The sequence below is a fragment of the Cyanistes caeruleus genome, chromosome 4 (assembly GCF_971803275.1).
Source record: "Cyanistes caeruleus chromosome 4, bCyaCae1.hap1.1, whole genome shotgun sequence".
NCBI lineage: Eukaryota > Metazoa > Chordata > Aves > Passeriformes > Paridae > Cyanistes > Cyanistes caeruleus.
Genome location: NC_141704.1, coordinates 31,411,935 through 31,435,013, shown reverse-complemented (window position 1 = coordinate 31,435,013; position 23,079 = coordinate 31,411,935). Strand labels below are relative to the sequence as shown.

The 23,079-nt window shown below is 38.7% G+C and overlaps 1 protein-coding gene and 1 long non-coding RNA gene across 8 annotated transcripts in view; one reads left to right on the top strand and one right to left on the bottom strand.

Moving 5' to 3' along the window:
* The window catches only part of NCF4 (neutrophil cytosolic factor 4), a 53,623-nt gene that overhangs the window by 2,419 nt on the left and 28,125 nt on the right, over positions 1-23,079 (bottom strand). For 2 of the 7 annotated variants that reach the window (XM_086887365.1, XM_086887366.1), the window contains exons 2-8: positions 8,249-8,335; positions 6,288-6,372; positions 4,992-5,145; positions 4,586-4,656; positions 3,114-3,241; positions 2,035-2,092; positions 347-445 (exon numbers count right to left, since the gene is read on the bottom strand). In XM_086887365.1, coding sequence (XP_086743491.1) covers positions 347-445; positions 2,035-2,092; positions 3,114-3,241; positions 4,586-4,656; positions 4,992-5,145; positions 6,288-6,372; positions 8,249-8,335 — 682 coding nt within the window. Of the gene's footprint in view, positions 1-346; positions 446-2,034; positions 2,093-3,113; positions 3,242-4,585; positions 4,657-4,991; positions 5,146-6,287; positions 6,408-8,248; positions 8,465-8,719; positions 11,552-23,079 lie in introns of those variants that run through there. The other 5 variants (XM_086887368.1, XM_086887367.1, XM_086887371.1 and 2 more) reach the window with 4 other exon arrangements.
* LOC111935497 (uncharacterized) lies at positions 231-15,170 on the top strand. The gene is made up of 3 exons (XR_015286391.1): positions 231-309; positions 3,517-3,669; positions 15,083-15,170. It is a non-coding gene; the product is annotated as an uncharacterized LOC111935497 (long non-coding RNA).

The window sequence follows — 23,079 nt, the reverse complement described above, 5'->3', positions numbered from 1 at the left end:
AACTCACCCTGAGGCAAGAGAACAATTAATCACTGAAATGGAGTTTCCATCTCCTTTCTGTGGCCTTTCTGTGTTCTAGTCACTTCCAAAGAATTTAAAAACATTCCAGCAGAAGCAAATGCAAATGAAAACTGAAGTCTGGAGGGCAGAAAATTTGTAAGCTAAAAACCATCAAGTAACCAAACAATTACTAATTTGGAATCAAGGACTTACTCTTGACAGTAAGACCTGATTATGATACAGTTTCTCCTTGAAAGGAAGAGGCAGGTCACAGGACCAGGAGAGCCCTTTCTACTCATATATTTCAAGGTATGCTAATCATTCAGTACCACTATTGCTGTCTTACCTCTAACCAGTCTTTGTTTACTTTGCTGAGTAGATAGATCAAATCTCCCTTCTTGAAGCTGAGTTCCAGTTTATTGGTTCCAGGAAAATCAAACAGTGCCTGTGGAAAGTAATAACCTCAAAATTATTGATTCACAGAATTACGAAAGCAAATCTTTCTGCTGTTTTCTTGAGGAGAAAGCATAAAGCAGCAAGGCAGTGTGCACTTTATCACCACATATGTATTTCTGGGATAAGGTCAGATGTATTTGACCGTAGTCTGCAGTTCTTATAACCTCTTCTCGTGCTCAGCTCACACAAAACTGCTTTGAAAAAGCAGTGAAAGCACTAGGATAAACATGGCCCTGAGAGAGCTACATATAAGGATTCTTAAAGTGGCAGAACACTGAGCACCAGAGAAATTAATATACATAAGCTGAAAGCACTTAAGAGCAATTAAGACAACAGAGCTGAAGCCAGCTGACACCTTGAAATCCTGAGAATTGAAATAATATATTATTTCTCATTGCAGCTTTACAGCTTTTAGATTCGCTGCTAAATATCACAAAGAGGCTTGAAAAATTTCAGAACTGTTGTGTCTTAACTAACTGTTGCTTTAACATCTAGCTTTCAGGTCTGTATGCTGAACTGGGAGATTTGGAAAAGCCTGGGAAATTGACGTGCTGTTAAAATGGAACTTAGATGCCCTCTTCAGGGAAAAAAAAAAAAAAAACCAAAAAACAAGAGGCAAATACATGCTACCACCCTAGCAAAAGGTTGGATAGCTAAAATGGCTGAGTTGTCAAAAATGCCCATCTCCCCCATTTGAGAACATGGCAGCCATTTAAATGGTCTTAGTGGAGAAAAAATGAAAATAACTTCTTTATTCTGCGTTGCAATGGTTCTTTTGGTCTTGTTAATGCCAAGAGTTCTCTTAATAATAATCTTAAAAAAGGCAAATAATAAAATAAAAAATAGAAAAATGTTGTGCTAGTGGTTCATATGTCTGCTTAGCAGCTCTTTCAAAAGCCTTTTTTCACTTTTTGAAAAGTTCTGGTAGGTATATTCAGTACAAATAAATTAATAGAGAAAACCCAAGAGATATGACTGTTCCAAGACCTGTCATTCTCTGTGTAAAAAACTAAACCAACAAACCTCAAAGCAGGTGTATGGGGTTTTTTAATCTTATATGGCAAAGTCACATGTTTCAGGAAGCAAGACCCTGCTCAGACAGATACTGGTTACGAAGTAGTCTCACGTGCTTAATACTGAGAAAATATGCCACAAAAGACCAAGAGCATGGGCATTTTTCAGCAGAACATTTATGTTACAGAAAAATACCAAGATGCCTGCAAAGCTTTTAAGCATATGATGAAGTCAATGAAGCTGAGGCTTATGCCTGTTTTAGATTTAACTTATGGGTAGCACTATGCAAATGTGGACATTAAATTTGGCAGTAAGCCGTACATGTCTCAGTTTTCGAATCTCCTGTCATTCTGATTTCACCATGGACCTTCTTATTACTCAAGTGATAAGGAACAGAACTTTCTATCCTTTGTTTCATTCCCTGTTGTTAAAATCAATTGTTCTTCTCTGTTGATTTCACTTTCTTCCCCCAAGCTCTAATTGAAAAAGGTAACTTGATGGATGAGGTACCAGAGTAAAACAGTTTAATCTCCTGTCCTATGACAGGTTGTGCAGAGTACTCACCTCAGCCCGTGGAGCTGCGGTGCGGTCAAAAATAGGCACTTGATCTGAAATGCTCTTACTGCAAAGAAATGAGACAACAGGGAGGTAAACAACCTTCTAAGTCATTAAAAATGCTACACAGTCAGTAGTGCAGTGTCTGTGTTTTTACTGTTTAAGGGGCATGTACGCCATAGATCACCAGAGAAACTGCATGAGAATCTGTGTGCAGCAGTGAAGTAAATAAATATGGATGCAACAACACTGCCCTAGTTCTCTCAGTTTCAGTGCAGAGCAGCAGCAATCTGATGGTGTCTGCTGCTGAGAACAGATGGAATTCTCAATGCAGTCAGTATTCTGGACCTCTTTTCCACAGCACTGCTCAGTCCCCCTACTCTGTCTTCTGGGCATCATTGTTTCTAGCTTTTACAGCATTTAGTACAAACTCTGCCATCATATACACATGCAGCTTTTGCACTGTTTGAGGTAGGTGAAAAGGAAGTGAGTCCATCTTTGGCATGCTGAAAGAATTAATTTATCTGAAGGGTAATGAAGTATGACACCTACTTAGCAGATCTCCAAAGGGGTGTCAGTGCTGCTATGGAGGACAGACCCCTGTTTAGGCAAAGGACAGGAACAAATTAAGCATTCAGTTTCATTTAGTGTCTGAACCAGTTCTCACTGAATTCAGTGCCAAAACTCACATTGACTTCAGTGGTGCAAGCCTACGTCCTTAAGCTTGGCCTGTATATTCTGTACGTTATTATAGAGAGTATCTTTAAAGAAATATAGGCAGATTTTTATTATTTTATTTTTTATTTATTTTATTATTTATTTATTTTTATTATTTATTTTTAAAAATCAAGGTATACTCTCATTTAGGAATTTTCCTTTAATGCAAGTTAAACATCCACTTTAGAAATTTGAGATTACTGAGAATAAGAAACACTCTATGTTGACTCCACCACAAAAACCCTCATAATTAGGGATTCATGGATTCACTTGGAAAACACAGTGGTGATCCTCATCCCTCTCCTCCCCACCCCCAAAACTGGACATCTCTTACATCAAACAACACTGAAAAAAACATGTCAATCACTTACACTCGGCGTGTCCGTGGGCGAAGCCGCCTCAGTCTGTGAGGCACCTGCTCACCATCAAAGGCTGAGTGATAGAAGAAGAGCCGAACGTCCTCATCCATCAACACCCAAGCAGGGAGGCAGAGCAGGTTCTGTGCCAAGAGCAAGCAGGAAGCAGAGTGTAACAGTGGGAGAGACCAATTCTCTATTTATTTACATGTAACAAATATGCCTCTCTGACCTACAGGATCATGAAGGATATTCATTACTGCCAGAAATCTCCCTCCTCTCCCTTCTCACTCAGCAGGACACAGCTGAACAGCTGACAGTCTCTCCTCTTTACTCCTTGAGTTGGCCAATGTATTCCTTCCCTCTTTTTGTACCTGATTCACTGCAGGAGTAAATTGCTTTTTGTCTTTTTCTTCAGAACATGAGTGACTGTGGAAAGAAGGCAATCTTAAGTAGTGGAAGTCTCAGCCAGTGCTTCAGACTTTTACTGATTTGAAGTTCATGTCTTCAGTTAACCTGCACTCAAAGAATATCTCTCCTTGGTGTATGCTGCATCTTCACTGTAATTCAGGTACTCTAAGAAACCTACCTGTCCTGACTGGGGCTGTGAGTCAGCTTTCTTCTTAGTAGCTGGTACAGTGTGTTGGATTTAGCATGAGAATAATGTTGGTAACACACAGATGTTTTAGTTGTCTCTAACTGGTGGCTTACTTAGCCTAAGCCAAGGACTTTTTTGTTTCCCAAGTCCTGCCAGTGAGGAGCTGCACAGGAAGTCAGGAGGGAGCATGGCCAGGGCAGCTGGTCTAAACTAGCCAAAGGGATATTCCATGCCATAGGACATCATGCCCAGTCTGTAACTGCAGGGAGTTGCCCAGGAGCTACTCATCACTGCTCAGTGGACTGGCTGGGCATCGGTCAGCCGGTGGCGAGCAATCGTATTGCGCATCATTTGGTTTTGTTCTTCTATATTTTTATTTCTCTCTTTTTGATTACCTCCCTTCCAATTACAATTATTTATTAGTATTGCATTTTACTTTATTTCAATTATTAATCTGTTCTTATCTCAATGCATGGGTTTTACCATTTCCTAATTGGGAGGGAGTGAGCAAGAGGCTCACTTAGATGGTGGGTGGGGTTAAAGCACAAGCCACACACCCACTCCTAATCCCTTGGATGCACACTCCAACTCTGTATTCATGAAAAACCTGGAGATTCACCATTTCCTCATACATCTTGGGGGTTTTGGTAAGGATATCTATCTCTATGTGAAGGCAGAGAGCGAGCCTTTGTGAACTGCATATGCCAGCAGATCCTACAGTCTGAACAATCTGGGGAAGGGGACTCCAGATTTTACCACAGTGTGGGCACTGTGCCTTCAGGAAAGCAGGACAGAGAGAAGCAGATACTTAGAACTCTAACAGAACTGACTTCAATGGCTGAGTATCTGAAATGATCAGTGCATTCTTTACTTTAAAATTAAGTTTTACCTTCATGTAGACATTTAGGATAGGAATCCTGTTCTCAGCAATTTCCTTTTTGGCACCAACAAAAACTTTTCCTGGAAAATATAAAACCTGTGACAGTTATTGAAGGGACAAAAAAAAAAAAAAGTAAAAAGAAGAAAAAAACAAAAGGAAAAAGAAAGTAGGCTGTCAGAGAAAGGAATCAAGAAGTAGAAGCTCAAAAAAACCTACATATTTTCTAGAGGATTTAAGGTTTCTAAATGAACTTTACCACAAATGAAGGGACTGTCAATGGAACATGACTTCTCTGGCATCCATAGCCAGGAATTAGCTCCTTGTCACAACTACTTCTCTCACTGAGTTCCTCTTTAGGACAGCCTGGAGCTGAGAAAGCTGCTAATTATGCAAAGATTTGGTACTGACAGCTTACCTGGCAGAACAGGCAGTGTGCAGGTAAATGGGCTGTTACTGCTCTCTGGACCATATCTCTCCTCTAGTTTGGTGTGCAGGGCATAGAACTCACGATAACGACGGAAAATCAGATATCTGCCACCACCTTTAAGCTTTACTTCAATGACAAACATCTGAAACAGAGAAGAGGGATCCAGGCTGATGTTCATACCTATAAATACTCACCAGATGAATGTGAGGAATAAAATAGGAACATAAGATCAGTGCTCCATTAGTGGGAATATTCTCTTAGGAGCAGAGAGGAAAGCAAGCCTTCAGTGAAGCATCTGCAAATTCAGGAACTAGGAAATAACAGGGTAGCACCAGTGTGGTATTTGTGTGGGTCCAGCTTGCATATGAAGCCTGTCCCTGTGGCTGCTTTATATTATATAATCTTAAAAGGAAACATGAAATTACTACATTCAACTTTGTGCTTGCACACTTTTCTTCAGTGACAAAAAAAAAATACTTTAGGGAGACAAATACAAATATTTAACAATAAGAGAACTTGGAGATCTAAATCTAGAGACAGACATCAGAATTGAAGACATTCATACTTCTTTTTGACTTTAATATACACAATTGCAGAAATTATGGTCTGCCCTCCTTCAACCACTGTTTTATTTTATCTCTTGACAAAATTGCGTTGCTCTAAAGGAGCCCCACATTTCCATGCACTGACCTCTAAGTCACATTGCAGCCAGATCCTTCCACAAACATAAAGAAAGCAATGAAAGATCACTCTATTCCAGTGTAAAACCTGAATTCTGCAGTGGGAGTGTTTTTATGAGCAGTGTCTCCAGCAGAAGTCAGACTGAGCTGGTCATACTCAAACCTTCAGAAAATGTTAATGCCTTTCCCTAATATCCCCTTCCTGTGTGCTCTTTTGTGTCTTAATATATTACCTCCTGTGAAGATGGGAGCATCCTAACTTGTCAGTACCATGGAAAAATGAAACAAGAATCTGCCTTTCTACCCTCTGAATTACTTTTCCACTAACTTCACCAATGGTACAGGACTCCAACAGGAAACAAACCAGATATTAGGAAAGAATTATGATGTTAGAGGATATCTCCCACATTTCATTCAGAAAATAAGTTTTTAGACTGAATCTGGGATAACTATACTCCATTACAGAAAAATAAAGCACTAAGTCTTCCACATGGAACTACCCATGCCAAAAAGCAATTACACCAGATTAACCACATTTTGCTTCCCACAACCAAACCAGTCACAGGTGAAGGCATATAGAGGCAGGATAAATCTCCCTTCTTACATAGTAATTAGTAAAGCCTTTCTTCTCTTCAATATCTGCAATATTAGCTGAAACAGGTACATCATCTGGAAGCTGGTCAAAATCACTGTGAAGCAAGAACAGAAGATTTAGGTTACTCATACTGGTAATAGCCTTTGAGGTATCCTATGCCACACAGAACAAAGATAGACAATATCATATTTTATAATATCAAAATGAAGAGATTAGAAACTCATGGTGTCATTCTCTTCCTCTGGAGGTCTGATCTTGAGATGTCAAGTTTCAATAAGTTTAGCACAAGTCAGTGGCCAATACCCCTCTCATTCCTATTCTTCCTCGAGAAGCAGGACTACAAAACAAACACTTGAACTGCTAAGCTTTTCCTGAGAAATGTGATCAGCTGTGGATGCATTCTTAATCCTTCCTTGATCTAGGAGATTTACAATAAGAACTCTGCATCAGTCGATCTCATTCTAAGGAGATCATTATATATCATGATTTATGCTGCTATTATTACTGCATTACTGTAGGGAATAAGAAACAGTTCTGAGAAAACAGCTTGTTATGCAAGGTGCTGTAGAAACTGACAGCACAAAGCTAAATCCTAAAAACTTTATACCCTGTGCAAGATGTGTAAAATGTACCACATACATATAAGAAAAGAAACAACTAAATAAACACAAACAGAAGAAGAACAAAGAAACAAAAACTCTGTATCAAAACTAGTGATGCCTACACCAGCTGTCAAAATGTCAAGTTTTCTTGTAAATATCACAATAAAGCAAATTCTTAAAAGAGGCTTGGGAAAAAAAGAATAGGCTATCAAATATTTGGAGAGACACCTCCCAGTCACAGCAGGTAAGATTCATCACAGAATTACAGAATATTTGGAGTTGGAAGGGGCCCACAAAGATCATCCAGTCCAATTCTTAAATGAATGGCCCACACATGGATCAAACCTACAACCTTGGTATTTATAGCCCCATCACAGCAGATAACCTGAAGCAAGCACAAAGATACTTATTTGAAAATGTCAAAAATGTGTGAAGGAACACTTGGAATTAGGCAAGGTTGGAATGAGCTTTGCAAATCCTAGGAAGGATTGGATTGGAAGTAAGAAGGAAGGATCGCTGCAGGAACACCTAACGAGCAGCCATATGACCACAAAGTCATGTTACTGGTCTGTACTGTCCACACAACAAAAAAGCATGGATTGGCAGGTGCTTCTTCCTCCATGACCTTCCCCTTGGTGCAACAGCTTTGACAAGCAGCAGATAAATTCACCTTTGCTTCAGTCTTTTAACTCAGTGTTGTTAGAGGGATATTTATATTAAGACCTGAGTAAAAAGCATTTAGAATGAGGAAGAAAGGATAACAAATGAGATATAGAAGGGATTTTAAAAGGGTCATCTAAGAAATGCCAAGCTGAGAAAATGTTAAATATTCTGATAATGCAAAAAAAAAAAAACCAGTGGTTGTTGTCTTAGTTTATTCTTCTAGAAGAATATCCCAAGCAGGGGCTTCCACAGGGCGTAGTCCATTTGAAATTCTGAAGTAATGATGCAACATCTTGCAATAGTTTGGTGTCTGAGGAGAATGCCATGAATCAGCACCACCCACAATACTTTAAATACTACCCCTTACTGTGAAGAGGGATGTGGTTATGGAGACCAGGATATATAATTAGTCATATCACAAACACTCATATCATAAACTCCAGTAAAAGGGAAACTGTTTTGCAGTTATAAAGAGGACAATGACCCACTATGTCCTAGGTGGTGATACTCCCCACAAAAAGAGAAAGTCCACTCCAGCATAAGAAATGGTCTGCTCTATAACCCTAAGCAGCCTAATAGCGTGGAAGTTATGATAACAAGAAGCCCTTTAGACTCACCAAAGATGCTCATAGCTCAATTAACCAAACAGATCACAGGAGTTACATGAGGCTTGTGGGGAGGCAGGAGCAGGGAGAAACACATTACCTCTTTTCTCGCAGCTGTCGTGGAAGAGACATGTTTCTTCTTAAATCCAGATGACTAAGATCTATTCCTCTACTTCTTGAGCAGTTCCTGGTTTAATAGGATGAACACAAAGTCAAAGTAATTCTCCCTGCATGAAACAACACTCCTTTGCAAGGCCTCAGAGATCTTTTTTTAATGTTTCAGTGTCAGACGATTTCTGCTGTACCTCCCCACCCCCACAAGTTTGAGGAAGTACCAGGGGGAAAACAGTAATAAAGAGAGACTCTTCTGTGATGTCGGTCATGTCTCAAAACTGCCACAACTGAGAAACTGAAAGCCCAAGAAAAAGCACAAACTGTGAGCCACATACTCCATTGTCCACCCTCCTCTGAAACATTTGCAGCTAGCTCTGGCCTCTGTTGAAAGCCAGTATGAGTGGGCTCAGCAAAGCCTGTTTTGCCTCAGTTAAAATGTCCCCATATACAGCTCTACCTTAATATTTGTAGACTAGGATGAAAAGTTCTGATCCCCTCTTGAAGCTCTGTGATTCCCAAGGATCCTCCTTTTCACAGACCAAGAGCCAGGAGGTGGAGCTAAAGAATAAATTTTAAAATGGGAGCAGAATATATCATCAGAAAAATCAGCCTTGTCAAACACCAGGGCACCGGGCACAAGAGATGAGCTTTGAAGGATGGATCAATGAAAGTAAGACAGGAGTCCTTTAAAAGCCAAAGATCTTTTTGGCTTTGTGTGCTCAAAACAACCCACATACAAAGACAAGGTAATGGCTTGCCCTGGCTTGTACTCAAGCTATAGTGACAAAGCATTTATATAACATCAGTTAGCAATCTTTCAAGAAGAAAATAAAAGGAAGAAAGTGATGAGGAAACCATGATTTCTTAACGATATGGTGAAGTTGTAACACAGCTTATCTGCCTTAGTCAAAAGCTGTTATGTGCATCCTTGCCTCTCCATTTCTGCCTTTGACTCTCTTCCATTTTCATGTTCAATACGTATTTGCCTCCTTCTCCTCCTTCCGCTGACAAGAACAAAAATTCCCTTCTGAATGGAGCAAAAAATCAACCAGCATCCTTCAAAATAAAACTCTATTTGCAACTGTAATCATCAGCCTAGAGAGTAACTGCATTGCATCGCATTTTAATGAAGTAAATCCTTCACCCATCTCCTTTCCATGGATAACTTTAGGCACCACGATAGAATTTGAGAGGGGATACAGTGTCTCTTGATCAGAAGGAACCAGGAGAACAAAATTCTGAACTGTATTTTCTGAGTGATCTGCTACTCTGCTACATATCCTAACTTTGACAAGAAAATCATAGAAAGGGTATGCTAATTTTTCAAATGTCCTGAAAGATAATCTAGATACAATGCAGGTACATCTTTTAATAGACAGAGGATATGACACAATGCAAAAATACATGTTCATCATTTATCTAGGGACGTGGCTTTTTGAAAACAAGTCAGCAGAAACTCTCAGACAAATTGTCTATGCAACTGCTTTGCTGTAAGATGAGTAGAACAAACTGAAAGCAGCTCAATTCCACTACTTTCTACTAGAGATCACAGCTAGTAATAATACTAACTTGACAGAATAATGCTAAACCTACTAAGAATGTTTATGATTCTGCAGTACTTTCTTGTTCTGAACTCAACCAGAAAAAAGGATTGCTTTTCTGACAAAAAGCAGATTTCTGCCTCAGAAGAGTGGATAGCTGATTGGTTAGAGGGATCTCACACCAAGGCTGTGAGACTAAGATTGAAAACACTGTTTGGACATCTTCTGTGCCAAATCAGTGCCTCAACTACCACATGTTTTCTTTCCATTTCTACTATTGTGCTACTCTGGTAGAAATAACAGTTCCTTTTATTTGGGCTGAGAAAGTAGGCTGTCTCGAATCAAATATACATCCTTTCTCTGTTCAAATAATTTTTTTAAGAATGAAATAAATATCCACTACAAATCTGATAGCTTAATGACAGTACCTATGTCAAGAGATGTGCCTGCAGTAGGAAATTTCATCAGCTGACATGGCCAGCTCTCAGTTTTGAGAAACCCCATCTTTACACTATGGCTGGCATGGCCATTGTGGTGCTATGCACTGACCCAAATACATGTGCAAGAGAAAGCAGGAATTCATCCATGTGCACAGAATACAAAACAAAAATTGTTCCGTTAAAGGAGACTAAGAGAATCCTCAGATGACTGAATCATGACCATATGCTGCCACCACTATATGCCTCTTCACAGTTCACAGTCTGCTCTATTATTTTGGACATGCCTGTGAGCTGTGAAACTGTGGCCTTCTGTCCAATGCACCTGTTGTTAGAAAACACATGTACAAGGACACATAGCACGCTGTAAATCTGACAGTATCAGCTAGAACCAAACAACCAAACGAGTGAGGAATTTCAATGAAAAATAGGAATGTAGTCCCAAATCATCAGAGATACATGAACTACTAATAAAAGGTAAACCAAAAAATGTAGCAGAAATACTCAGCTGAATCTTTTGGATGACAGCACTACATACCCAGGTCCACTAGAGCAGCAGCTACTGTACCATTTTGCATGACTCTATAGAATAATGGATTCTCTCTCACGCGCCTGATCTTACAAAACTGCTGTGCAGTTACGCTCAATCACCTGCCATAGAATAAACCTTTCAAGTGACAGGAGAAAGTAAACAAGAATAAAAATGTTAAAAGATGTCTGATCTCATCACAGATTAATTTGCAACGGAAATAACATTAGCTATCACTGCAAGGAAGCTGAACATCAAACAGAAACACATACGGCAGAGTTGGCTTGCAAGATACTTTCATTCAACCTATTGTTTTTAAAAGAGATGTGGAATGTTTGTTCCTGTAGCATACACATCATTAGCAGTTGGATGCCTTGTCTCCTGTGGTTGCTTGAGACTGAGCTGCAACTGTAATAACACTGATTTGGGAAGTATTTGGGGATCTTTTTCCATTTTCCTTTACAAATAATATTTGTACTGAGCACCAGCTTTACAGAATGCTTTAATAGATTTTTACAATATTTATTTTCAAATACAGCCATGTATAAGCTAGCTATTATTTTTATTATAGCACATTAATAATTAATTACAGTTCTGTAAAATTTCTGGGCAGAAGTTACATTAGATAAGCTATTCATGTCTGTCCTGCAATCTTCGGAGCTCTTTTGCAGGTAGTGTTACAAAATCCTTAGGAGACAATTGGCACAATGGTAAAAAATAAGACTGTTTCTTTCCCATATGCTATCAGGACAGTAGTAAACAAACCATTAAAAAAAAAAAAAGTTGAAGTTGTCCTATCTTTCTGAACTTGAAACTTTGAATAAAAAAACCAAAGGGGACATAAGTTGAGAGTTGAGCTGATTGGATTTGTATTCTTCATTTGATAATGGCTCAATTCATAATGTCTGAATGTATGGATATTCTCCCTGTCACACATTGTGTTGGGATTAAAAAAGCCACAGGAGTATGGATTGATAGAATTTGGAAATGTGCTTTGAATTAAATCTGAACACAGTTTCCATGATTGCTTTTTTAGGGTGAAAAATAGCTAGTAGGTATTTGCAGAAAAAGACTCTTTTCGTGCCCTGCTGATATAAACACAACTGAATAATCCATCTTGGACTGAAGAAATTTAAAGGTCAGCATCTACCACAGTTCCTGACAGTGAATTTAATGGTGTCATTTCCAGAATAAATTATTACTCAACATGGAAGAGGTTTACAGAACCGAATGTTAAAGAAAGAGCAGCATTTTTTTAAATAACATTCTTCTCAAAACATCAAACTAGATCATATATCTGAATCTTGGCTTTTTCACCTCTACTGCTTGAGCAAAATAAGGAATAAGTATTGCAGGGGGAAAAAAAAGACACCCCAAAAAGTGAGGTTTCTCTTTTGACATTATCAGCTATTTTGGAAATACACAACCAAAAGTACCATTCTGAGGTTTGAGAGTTCATGATTCAATAGGCAGATCTCGCCAGCTTTTCTTATGCAGGGAAATATCACAAGCAGTATTATGATCTTCCTCTCTGTGGAAAACAATTCTTCTTTTAAAATAAACCTGCTTCCTTTAAAAATCTTTTTAATTATACAGGATTTCTTCCTGATAGGGCAGAATCACCTAGATTGGAAGAGTTAGAAGAAACTTCTGCATGAACAGTGGAGCTTTTTGTTCTTGCAGAGTTCAGATGGATATTTGTTGCCCAGGATTAAACCAAGTGAGAAAAATGGAAGCTCAGAAACAAGAAGAGAACATTTCTTCATCCAGATCACATATCACTTCCTGGATAAAAGAGGCAAATAGGGCAGAGCTTGTCACTGCTATTGTGCATGACAAATGCAGGATGGAGGTGGAGCCCTGTGCTCCAGTCAACTTCTCCAATGTGAAATTCTGGTAACTGGCAATTGCAGACAAAAAAACAGGAAAGTTCCATTCCAGCAGTCCTGAGAGAGCTATGCCTACAACCATCCCTCCAGAACTTTAAAACCTAGTTTTAATGCCCAGCAGCAGAGCACCTTTGTGGCAAGGGGGTTTTTGTGTTTTAAGTCTCCTATTTATCTTGAAAATAAAAAATCTGTCAGAGTTATTGCTACTCAAGACAAAGAAAATTCTGCTTTATCTATTTCACAAGTTCAAAAGACCTATTAAAATTACCCAAAAAAATTTCCCTGTACTTCCCCAAATGGCAAAACAGGGTCGGGATTTGCTAAAAGTTGTGCACTGATGCATTCAAATCAGCCTACACTATTCCTAACAGTTTAATTTCTTCATCCATTTGAAGAAATCTTGTGACCAAATTCCTTTTACCTTATTAAGAAACTTTAGGTAAGTGTCTGTAGTTAAGTGAAGTTTTCTAAAAAGTTAAGAGAAACAGACACCACTGGCCAGTAAATAAGACCTCAAGTGGGCCAGTTCTCCCTATGAAGGTTTTATCTGCCTCCTAGGAATATATATGAATTATGAAATGGCTAAATTCCCAGCTTTGTCACCTCAGGTTTCTAAAGGTAAGGTAATAAATCTGTCCATTACTGTGGACCTAGTTATTACTGGTACAAAGGTTCCTTCTCATTCGGGACTCAGCTATATTTGGATATGCACTTTTACACTGGTATAATTGTCTTTACCCTAGGGGAGTTGTACTACTTAAGATACACTGATATAGTCAAAGAAGCACAATTTTCTGGTGCAGAAATATCCAGTCTGCTCCTTATAGAGAGTTTATGGCTCATTTTCTAATGGTTCATAAATTGGGACAATATTCCTTAATAAAATCAGGGGGCAAGGGGGCTAAAGATTAGGATAGGCAGGCAAGTGGCAAATATAGAGGCAATAAATAGCAAAGCCCTGTGTTTTTTCAAAGTTCTGCTGTTCAAAGTATTCCTCACAGCACATACTCACAGCCTGCCTCACCTGCTGCCTCACCTTCCAGCCATTTATTACCTCAGACCTTCATTCCCTGAAAGATAAAATCGTGGAATTAATGCACCAATTAACATTTCAATGAGCAATTCAATCCCATATCAGTGGCTGGACTGTCCATTTCAAGTGTGGAAGACTGGAGTTTATGTCTCCCATACCTCAATAGGCAGAAAGCTGCCTCATTATATGAAACTGTGTCTGAACAAGAGATCTCTTAATTAACTGCCATAGCAAGTTCAGCCACTGGTTTGCTGTGTAATTCCTTCTGCCTTGTCTTTGCCATCTGTAAAATAGGGCTGACTAAGACTTTCCTCATGAGGGGGGAGGTGAGAAGCAAAAATGCTCAGTACAGGTATAATTCTTGGGGAAAATCAGGTAAAATGTGAGTAACTACAACCATTATTCTTTGCAACCCACCTACACTCAAAATCACCTGCAGTGCAAACAGAAAACAATGTAAAAAGGTTGCTCTTTAAAAATGTGCCAGTAATGTTCCAATGCCAGGCCTTAGAACAGATTCCCAAACCCTCAGAAAAGACTATAGTGGATAAACTATCACATATGTTCAACACCAGTAGCCAATAGGCCTGTCCTACTACAGAAAAGAACAAGGAAAGGAAATGAAGAATTACTTTCATTGAAGTATTGAAGTATCAATGAAGAATTACATTTAATTTTGGAATACATCATTGTGCTTGTGGATTGCTTCAATAATCTGAGCCAAACAAAGGTACTGGAGAACTTTGAAGTTGTGATTTCAAGAAATGAGTATATGGTAACGGTAACAGCTTAGGAAATTCCCTGTCTTCACATACTCTTGGGGTTTTTTTTCCTGCCTCACAGGATGGCACATCTGAGGCTATGCTGCAAAATACGTCAGCTAACAAAGACAGCTGTAAAAACACTTTTTTAAGCCACAGATCAATTTCCCAGCCCAGCTCACAGAGCAGACATCAACAGGATGAGGAGAATGAATGGGGAAGAATACATTAAACAAGCACTGCCTGATAACTTTGTCTTACAAAAGCAGTCTGCTCTGACAACACAGTGAGTGTATGTGTGTACATGCACAGCCCCAAATAATTCATTTTATTTCTTGACAATCCATCTCCACATGCAGATACTAATGCAGCCTCTTTCATGCATATGCTTCAGGGCAACCTAACAGTAGTGTGGCAAGAATTTTACCACTTTTAATGACGTATGGAAGAAGCCAAAACACCCCCCCAAACCATAACCTTTGCTGTAATAGCTTTTCTGAATGAGACAGCAACTACTGAGGTACTATCTACAGAATACAGTTCTTGAGTAGCTGCTCCTCTCTCCCTTAGTGCCTTCGCCCTGTTTGCCATCACTTTATTCATTTGCCATCACTTTATTCATTTTTCCAGATTTCACTACAAACAACTTGTACAAGCTGTTGCACGATGTGAAAACAGTGCCATAACAGTGGGTTTCTCATCAGGAATCATAACACAGGTAGGTGGAAAAGAGGGCAGGAAACCGTATGTCAACAGCACTTTTTCATGATTGAAAGGTGTTTTCCTTGTGAAAATGCCAAAATAAAACTTAAAAATAAAGGAAAAGGAGAAAGTGAAGGGAGGGGAGTAAAAATCAAAAATGCCTGTGACTAAGACATACAATAAAATCTATTTACTACCCAAATAATTCTTAGTCCAAACAAGGTGGTTATGACACTCTCAGATGTGTCTGCTAAAAAAACTGTAAAAGCTAGAGGGGGATTGATGTCCTGTTCCAGTTCTTTCTGTTCCACATCTCACCTCTTGAGTTCTGCTGAATGTGACATTTTTCCCTGGCACCTAATACACAGAGCTCTGCTGCTAATTTTGTGCACAGAGTTCTCATGCTGTGTAATTTGAGGCCAGAGACTCCTCCAACAGCCTGCCAGACGGAGTGCACACCCTTCAACACTGCTTCTGCTGCAGAGAAAGGGGGGATGGGACAAGGAAATGAGCCAGACAAGAAACAAGAAACAAGCTTCCAAACTTGTCCAAGATGTTTAGCCAATTTTTGGCTCTTAGATTTACCAGGGATCTATCTCCAGCTCACTCTGTCCAGTTTGTCAGAAGATCCATCCAGTGGATTTGCCAGCAATTGCAAAGACTCAATCAACTTAAGGCGCTCCCTTTTCCCTTTTTTTTCCCATATTAGATTCTGTGTGGCTGTTCTAAAACTAAATCAGACTGTTGGCCAAAAGGGTTTTTTAATACTACCCAGATGAGATAGTATAAAAACTGATTTCTGCAATATTACAATCAATTACAATGTTTCCTCTTTCTCCCCACCTTGGTTAACATCTCTGCATCTCCCAGAGATAGTCTGCACTGTAGTACATTCTACTAAAATGAGAATGGTCAAGTAACCTTCAAAACATGAGCAGATGTACTCAGTAGGGGATTGAACTGGACGTATTCTCATTAACTAACCAGAAAAAAAACAGACTCCCCTCTTTGCTTCCAGTGCCTTTTAGTGGAATCATCACTTTCTGCGGTATTGAATTAGATCCATTTTCAATACTATTTACTTTTTCCTTGGTGCTGATATTGCCAGAAGGAGAACACCCCACACCACTGTATTCTCTCCATTCCAGTCTTCTTTCTCTTGACTGCATCAAAAACAGACAGTGAGGGGACTGCAGCATAAAAAGAAAAAAAACCAACAACAACAACAACAAAAAAAAACCTTTGAGAACAGAATTATATCAATAACTTCTTCTACTGTAAACACTTCATGTCAGAACAAAATAATCTGCACTGCCTAAAGATTTCTTTGGATGGTACAGCATCATCCTCACTAATGCTTCTTCTCTGATAATTATTTTGACCAGCAGTATCAAGAACAAATCTAGTCTGAAAAAAAAAGGAAGACTCTCAGGCCCTGCTGTACAGTGAGTACTATGATAATCCACAGACCCATCTGAGACTAATTTAAATCTTTCTTTAGAATTTGAGAAGAGCTGGGACATCTTCTGCTGTTCACCTGCAAGAAAGAATCATGATCTTTGACATCCAGAGAACTTTCTTTGAACTTTCTCTGCAGTTATCTCATTGTGAAATATGTGCCTCTGGAAAGGGAACAAGGGAGGGAAGGCTGGGAAGAGGAACATAGTCCTTTATTCTATATCTGGGAAGTCAGATAAACAAAAGATTACACATAAAAATCAGATAACTTCATATACTGATCTACCACAACCACTAACATGCTCCACTGAAGAAAAAGAAAAGAATGAGAGCAAAAATAGGGACAATGCACAGCTGACAAAAAGAGTAACATAGAAAGTAAAAATAGGGATATGTAGAAACAAGCAAATGTAAGGAAGAATTGGGGAGAATCTATCCTTTCTCTAAAGTAATGCAGTGCAAAGTCCAATGCAAGTCCAGACTTGACCCACAAGTGTCTGGCTATCTAATTTATGAGATGTGAAGCTGACCACCCAGAAGGCTGGCTATAAATTATATCTCTTAGACATGACATTATGATTTACATTCGGGCATAGGAAGGGAAAACTGATGAATAAGAATCTCGACCTTACCCTCTGGGGAACTGCCTAGAATGTACTCTGTTGGTACCTGAAAGTCTGTAGATGCCCTGAGGTAGTAATATTCCTTGCCAAGACCTCTGCATCAGAAAAGGTAATAGATCAGAGCTTTTTTTCCACTGTCTGACAGCATGGCTGGACAACTACAGTCTCAGACCCACAACATTTGCAATTTTGCTGACCAAGCTTTGCTCAAATCCTTGCTTTTTCCTCTTCTTTCATAGATCTTTGTTGTTTATAGCCTTTATTTCTCTCTCTATACTTCCACTTCAGTTTGTTAGGGTTTTTTGCAGCAGTGAAACAATAGCCAGTAGGTCAAGAGTAATTATTTTTCTTGTCTAGCAAATGCTTATCAGGCTGTATCTGGAATACTGTAAGGCTGTATCTGAAATATTATCACTAGTTTTGGACCCTCAGAAACAAGACAAATAGTGACAGTCTGATAGAGCTCAACCAAGGACAAATAAGGCTGGAGCACACAATATTCAAGGAAAAGCTGAAGTAAATTACTTTGTTTAGCTTAAAAAGGAAAAGACTGGGAGGGAGATATAACTGCTACACCAGCTAAACAAAGTGAGATTAAAGAGCAGACACAGTTAGACTCTTCTCCTAGGTGGATAATGAAAGGACAGGAGACAGTGTTGCACAAGCAAAAGAATCTCAGTGGAGGTAAGAAAAAAATAATTCAACATGACACTGGAACAAGGCCTAGAAAGACTACGGGGTCTCTGTCATGGGAAATGTGCAAACCTTGACTAGACAAGTTTAACCTATCCTTTATCTTAGGTCACCTTTGAGCTATTCATTGCATGTATGACACCTGGTGGCCCCTTCTAACCTTACTTATTCTATGTTCAGTTACCAGATGCTATCTTCAGACAACCAGAGTCTCCATCAGAGCTACTGGTCAGCCAATCTGCTTGACCTAAATTAAAATCTCACAGGCATTAGGCAACTGTGAACACTTCAGACAGTCTGTGATACAGTGCTATAAAATTAAGTTTCTTGTATTAAAAAAAAAAAAAAAAAAAAGAATGAGCTGAAACTCAAGTTCTCCTAAAGTCAACACTTCTAAAATCAGTACCTTTAATAACATCACAGTAAAATGTATTGATGCATATTCTCAGATTGCACTGACAGAAAGAAGTAATCAACTGATCTCCATGCCTTGCCTATACTTCCTGTCTCATTCATATGCAAATTCTTTCCTCTTTGATCACCAAGTTTTCCAGCTTCACCATTTTCTCTTGGTGGCATGCATCTTTCTCCAAGCCCATCTTCCTCCTCAACCTACTTTTCTCTTCACATAACCTTTTCTTTCCTTTATTGATCCCAACCTTTGTTCTTCTAGTCTTGAACCTCTGAGCTGGAAAATAATTCCTCAAGGCACCTCCCCTAAATAGCAGCTAATTATTTGGCTTTGGGCCTGCTCCTGCTTTGTCAGCTCTCTTGTCATCAAGTCTATCAAGTGTGTGTGGGGAAGCTCTGGAATGACCAAGAAACCTATAAACTGACCTGGTAATCCCAGGGAAAACCTGGTCTGTGTTAATGATACTTGTAAAATAATCAAGAGAGCTTGATGCGTAAAGTACCTTTGAGCAGCCTTTCTCAAATGTTGCCTGACACAACAAGTATTCAGTGCTCCAAAGGGGGAGGAGGGAAATATGTTTGCCATGAAAATTAATAGAGAGATTAAAATTATACACCACACAAGCACTAGACCTGCACTAATTTTATTAGCAATTAAACATTTCTTTGTTTTCCTTTGCCTTAGTAGTTTGTCTCCCATTACCCTCAGTCTCTTTATTTTTTGGTTAAGGCTGTGGCCTTTAGACATCAAGAGTCTTAGTATGAGAAATAAAACAGTTATAACTTTCACCATGCTTGGTGTGCTTACACAGTGAAACAAAGGATGAAGAAACATTTACACAAGTTGAAATTGGGCTCTTTAGGCTGTTAACTAGTGAGCAGTCAGAAAGGCTGCAGAGTTTTATAAATAGACTTGATTGGGAGAGCAAGAATTTCAGAAAATAACACTTTCACCACATAAATACTTAATTCCAACTGGTATTTTAGCGATATAACTTGAAAAGTCAGAGACATTTTGCTCTCAGTTACAGAAAAGTTACTGTTCACATATTTTGAATGCAAAACATGGGGCTTACCAGTCCACCTACATCATCATGTAAGTATACAAAGAGTTCATGAACATAGCAAAAATTTTTATACTAGAAAAATTGTTAGTTTCTTTCACTCTTGAATCCATACTCCATTTGATTCGTCAGAGCAGACCTGTATTTCTAATCTAAATACTTTCTTTTCAATTGTTGCAAAACACAAAAAAAAATTGAAAACCAAACACACTTGCTTGACTTGGCAATACAGTTTACTTTCTTACAGATGATTGTCTTATTCTTTCAAAGTCTATCAGATTTAGCTAGGCTAACAACAGGCACTCTGCTCTTACATACAATCCTTCTGCAAATCTCAATAAACTCTTTGCTGAAATAATAGCCATCCAGCTGCTAAACCCACAAGATAATTAAACACTCTATGAAAGGACATTTCTTTTTAAGCAGATTGAAACGCTATCAAATGATTACTCCCTCTTAGTTTGGATAATAATTATTCAAATACTCTTTTTTTTTTAACCTTTTCTCACGTAAGTTCTCTCTGGGGCCCTTGGGCAACAGAAAAAATAAAAATGTAGCAGTGGGATATCTGAAGGCTATGTGAGGGCAGGAAAAAAAGGCATTAAATAGTTACTTCATTCTCATTTAAGCTCCAAATCTAGCTTCAGAGGGACTATTCATAGTCAAAAAGTTTAGGATAAAGAAGACTGTGCAAGATCATAGTGCCTTTGGCATAAGAATTGATTCTTGCTATGTGACATCTAAGTACAATACTTAAAAAAGGGCCCAATTACAGTTGGAATTAGAAAATTTGATGCAGTATAAAACAGCTGAGGAAGAAGCATGTAGAAAGAGAAACTTCTAGTAATTTCCAATAAGTCTATTCTCCAAATAAACACCTGAGTTTTCTTGTACTGATTTGGTTAAAAACATAATGGGGAAAAGAAAGTAACAATAGCTATTTTTAAAGGGCTAGCAAACTATGTAGAACCACAGGAGAAGGGTGGTTGCTATATACTACTGATTCCACTTAAGATACCCCCTCCTTCACTTTGGAAAGGGAACAACTTCCTTAAACACACATTTGGATCTCTTTCTTCAAGTGCCTATATCTACAAAAACCACTTCTTGTCCAACCCTATTTACTTCTCTAAAATATGACTGTGCTACCATTCTAAGAGAGAGTCTAGCAGATGTTTTTGTTTTGCTGTCTCATCTTCAGGCTCCTTTTAAGGAGCTATTAGTCTTCCCTAATCCCCCAACTAAATTTATCAGCAGTTGTTTGCAGCCAAGAGTTAAGCTAAATTAAACTTTGAAATCCCTGTACAGTGTATCAGATGCACTTCTGGTAGGGGAGCAAAAAGTTCCAAATGTTCCACTTACCAAAACGTAGGAGAACTATGTTTTTCTCTACAGGTTTCTCAAAGCTTCCTTATATTTTTCAAGATGACCACAATTTCCCTGATTTTATAAGAGCAGGAACTCGGCTATTGAAACAACTTTTCATTTAACTCTACATCAGGTATGTACTTGTTTTTTTCACATAGGTACATACCTTTCTCTACAAGTGTAGATTATGTAGGGAGGGGGAATGTACACACACACACTCAGGTTAAGGCTGTGTACATGCTTGAGGCATCTGTTCCGGCTGACACCCACGGTGAAAAGGTATTTATCTTTATCTCTCTCTCTCAGCATGTATCTATCTGTTCCCCAGTCTTCATCCTCACACAATCAATCATTCCCTTGTTTGCTTCTCTCACACACTCATAACTACTTACCAGAACAGATATTCTTACTGGTCTTAGTGAGTAATAAAATACACAGTGTTTTAAAATTTGGTATGTCAATACTTGGCTAGTTTTGGTGACAATATATGATAATTCCTCATTCCAGAACTGCGGACTTCTGTGGTGCTTCTATGTCAGAAGATGGACAGTTATGCATCCTTACATTCACACACACACACACACACAAAAAAAAAAAAAAAAAACAAAACTAAATCAAACACCACCACAGCAAAAAAACTCTCAAAAAAACCCACAAAACAAAACATAATATGACAGTCCAGGATGTACTCTTTCTTATAAACAAAAAGAAAGCACATGCATAAAATACGGATGCTTAAGATGAAACAGCAGAAAAGACAAATCTTTTACCTGGTTTTTCTGCCTTCAGATTACAATATAAAATATCAGTAGTTTTCAGCAGTCACTGATATCAGAAAAGAGATCATTGCCCACCTAGATTTACGGTGTCAATGAAACTCCTAAACAATTGGCCTGCTCTCTACAAAGTAATTATTCACTGGTACTAATTGATCCCTATCACATGGCAGTTCTTGAGAATAGCTCTAGAAGAGGACCATGGTGAAATCTCCATTAAAAGCACCACAAGAGTCTCAGTGACAACTGTGGAAGATGGCTCAGACCCTCAAAAGACAACTGAGTCGAAAATGCAGCTCTCTGGATGTAAAAGCATTTCTTGCAAATCAGGTTACACTAAACCAGTGAAATAAAAACCAACTTCCTCTCCCAAGACTTCACAGCGTTTACCCTGAGGCCAAATCAAAGATTTGTTCACAAAATCATTTGCCTACCCTTTCCCCCAGTTTGGGTTTTTTTTTCAGGAGAGAAATTGTGTGTGAAAAGTGTGATTTCTGCTGTCTTTATTCCCATGGCTCCTAAAAACTTCTAGAAAGGGAATTGGGCACATCACACAAAATGTCAGGTTAACAAATACCAACACAACAGCTCAGAGAAATAGACACTTTCTCACACCTTCATCCTCCCATATCACACTAAAAAAAAAGAAAAAAAAAAAAATCAAGAGAAAACTAGCCAAAACCATGAAAGGCAATCAAATACATCCTTCAGAAACGTAAGCTCACCTAAAAATAGGATGAAATGTTAAGCAAGTGACTTGGTTTTACTCATAGCAGTAATAAAGGTCTTTGTAAGGGATTTGCACAAGTTCTGTGCTGTTACAGTAGCATCTGACTCCTCATTGCTGGAGAAAAACAGTGGTGAGGATTTAGAACATGTATAACCTGAGAGAGAAATCATCTGTCATTCCCTCACGGGGCATTAGCAAACTTTCCCTCTCCTGGGAGAAGAAAGAGCCCCACTCCTCCCCCATTTCTTGTAAACACAGCTTTAAGCATTTTTACAATGTGCTTATGAGTACAGGCTTATGAATAATATTAATAATTGGAACAAATCTATCCCTTTTAAGAAAGGGCAAAAGAAGCACATCTGAAAAGAGACAACGTTCTGTGCAATAAACAGGGTGAACATGGTAGTAAAGAAGAGGTCAAGTAACAAACAAATCCTCTCATGTGAAAGCAATGATCTCTTTGCTCCACCCCAGTGACACTGCTGTCACAAAATATACTTCTCACCATCAAGACCTAGAGCAACAAAAAGAAAAAGGAAGGTCCATTTTGGAAGATACCACTCCATGACAGGATGTAACATGCAATTTCTGTACTGTGTGGTCTCACGTAAACAGTTGATTTGTTTTTGTTTCAGTTGTCTGCCCTTTAACAGGAGAAGGTGTTGGAAAAATAAGTCCCTAGGCAGCTGATAGTAACAGAAGACATAGAAGTACACTACCTCAGAGATCAGCAAGGTTTTCAGTATGCCCTGATATTTGCTTTTTCCTTCACAAATTACAGAGCAAAACTGTCAACAGAAGT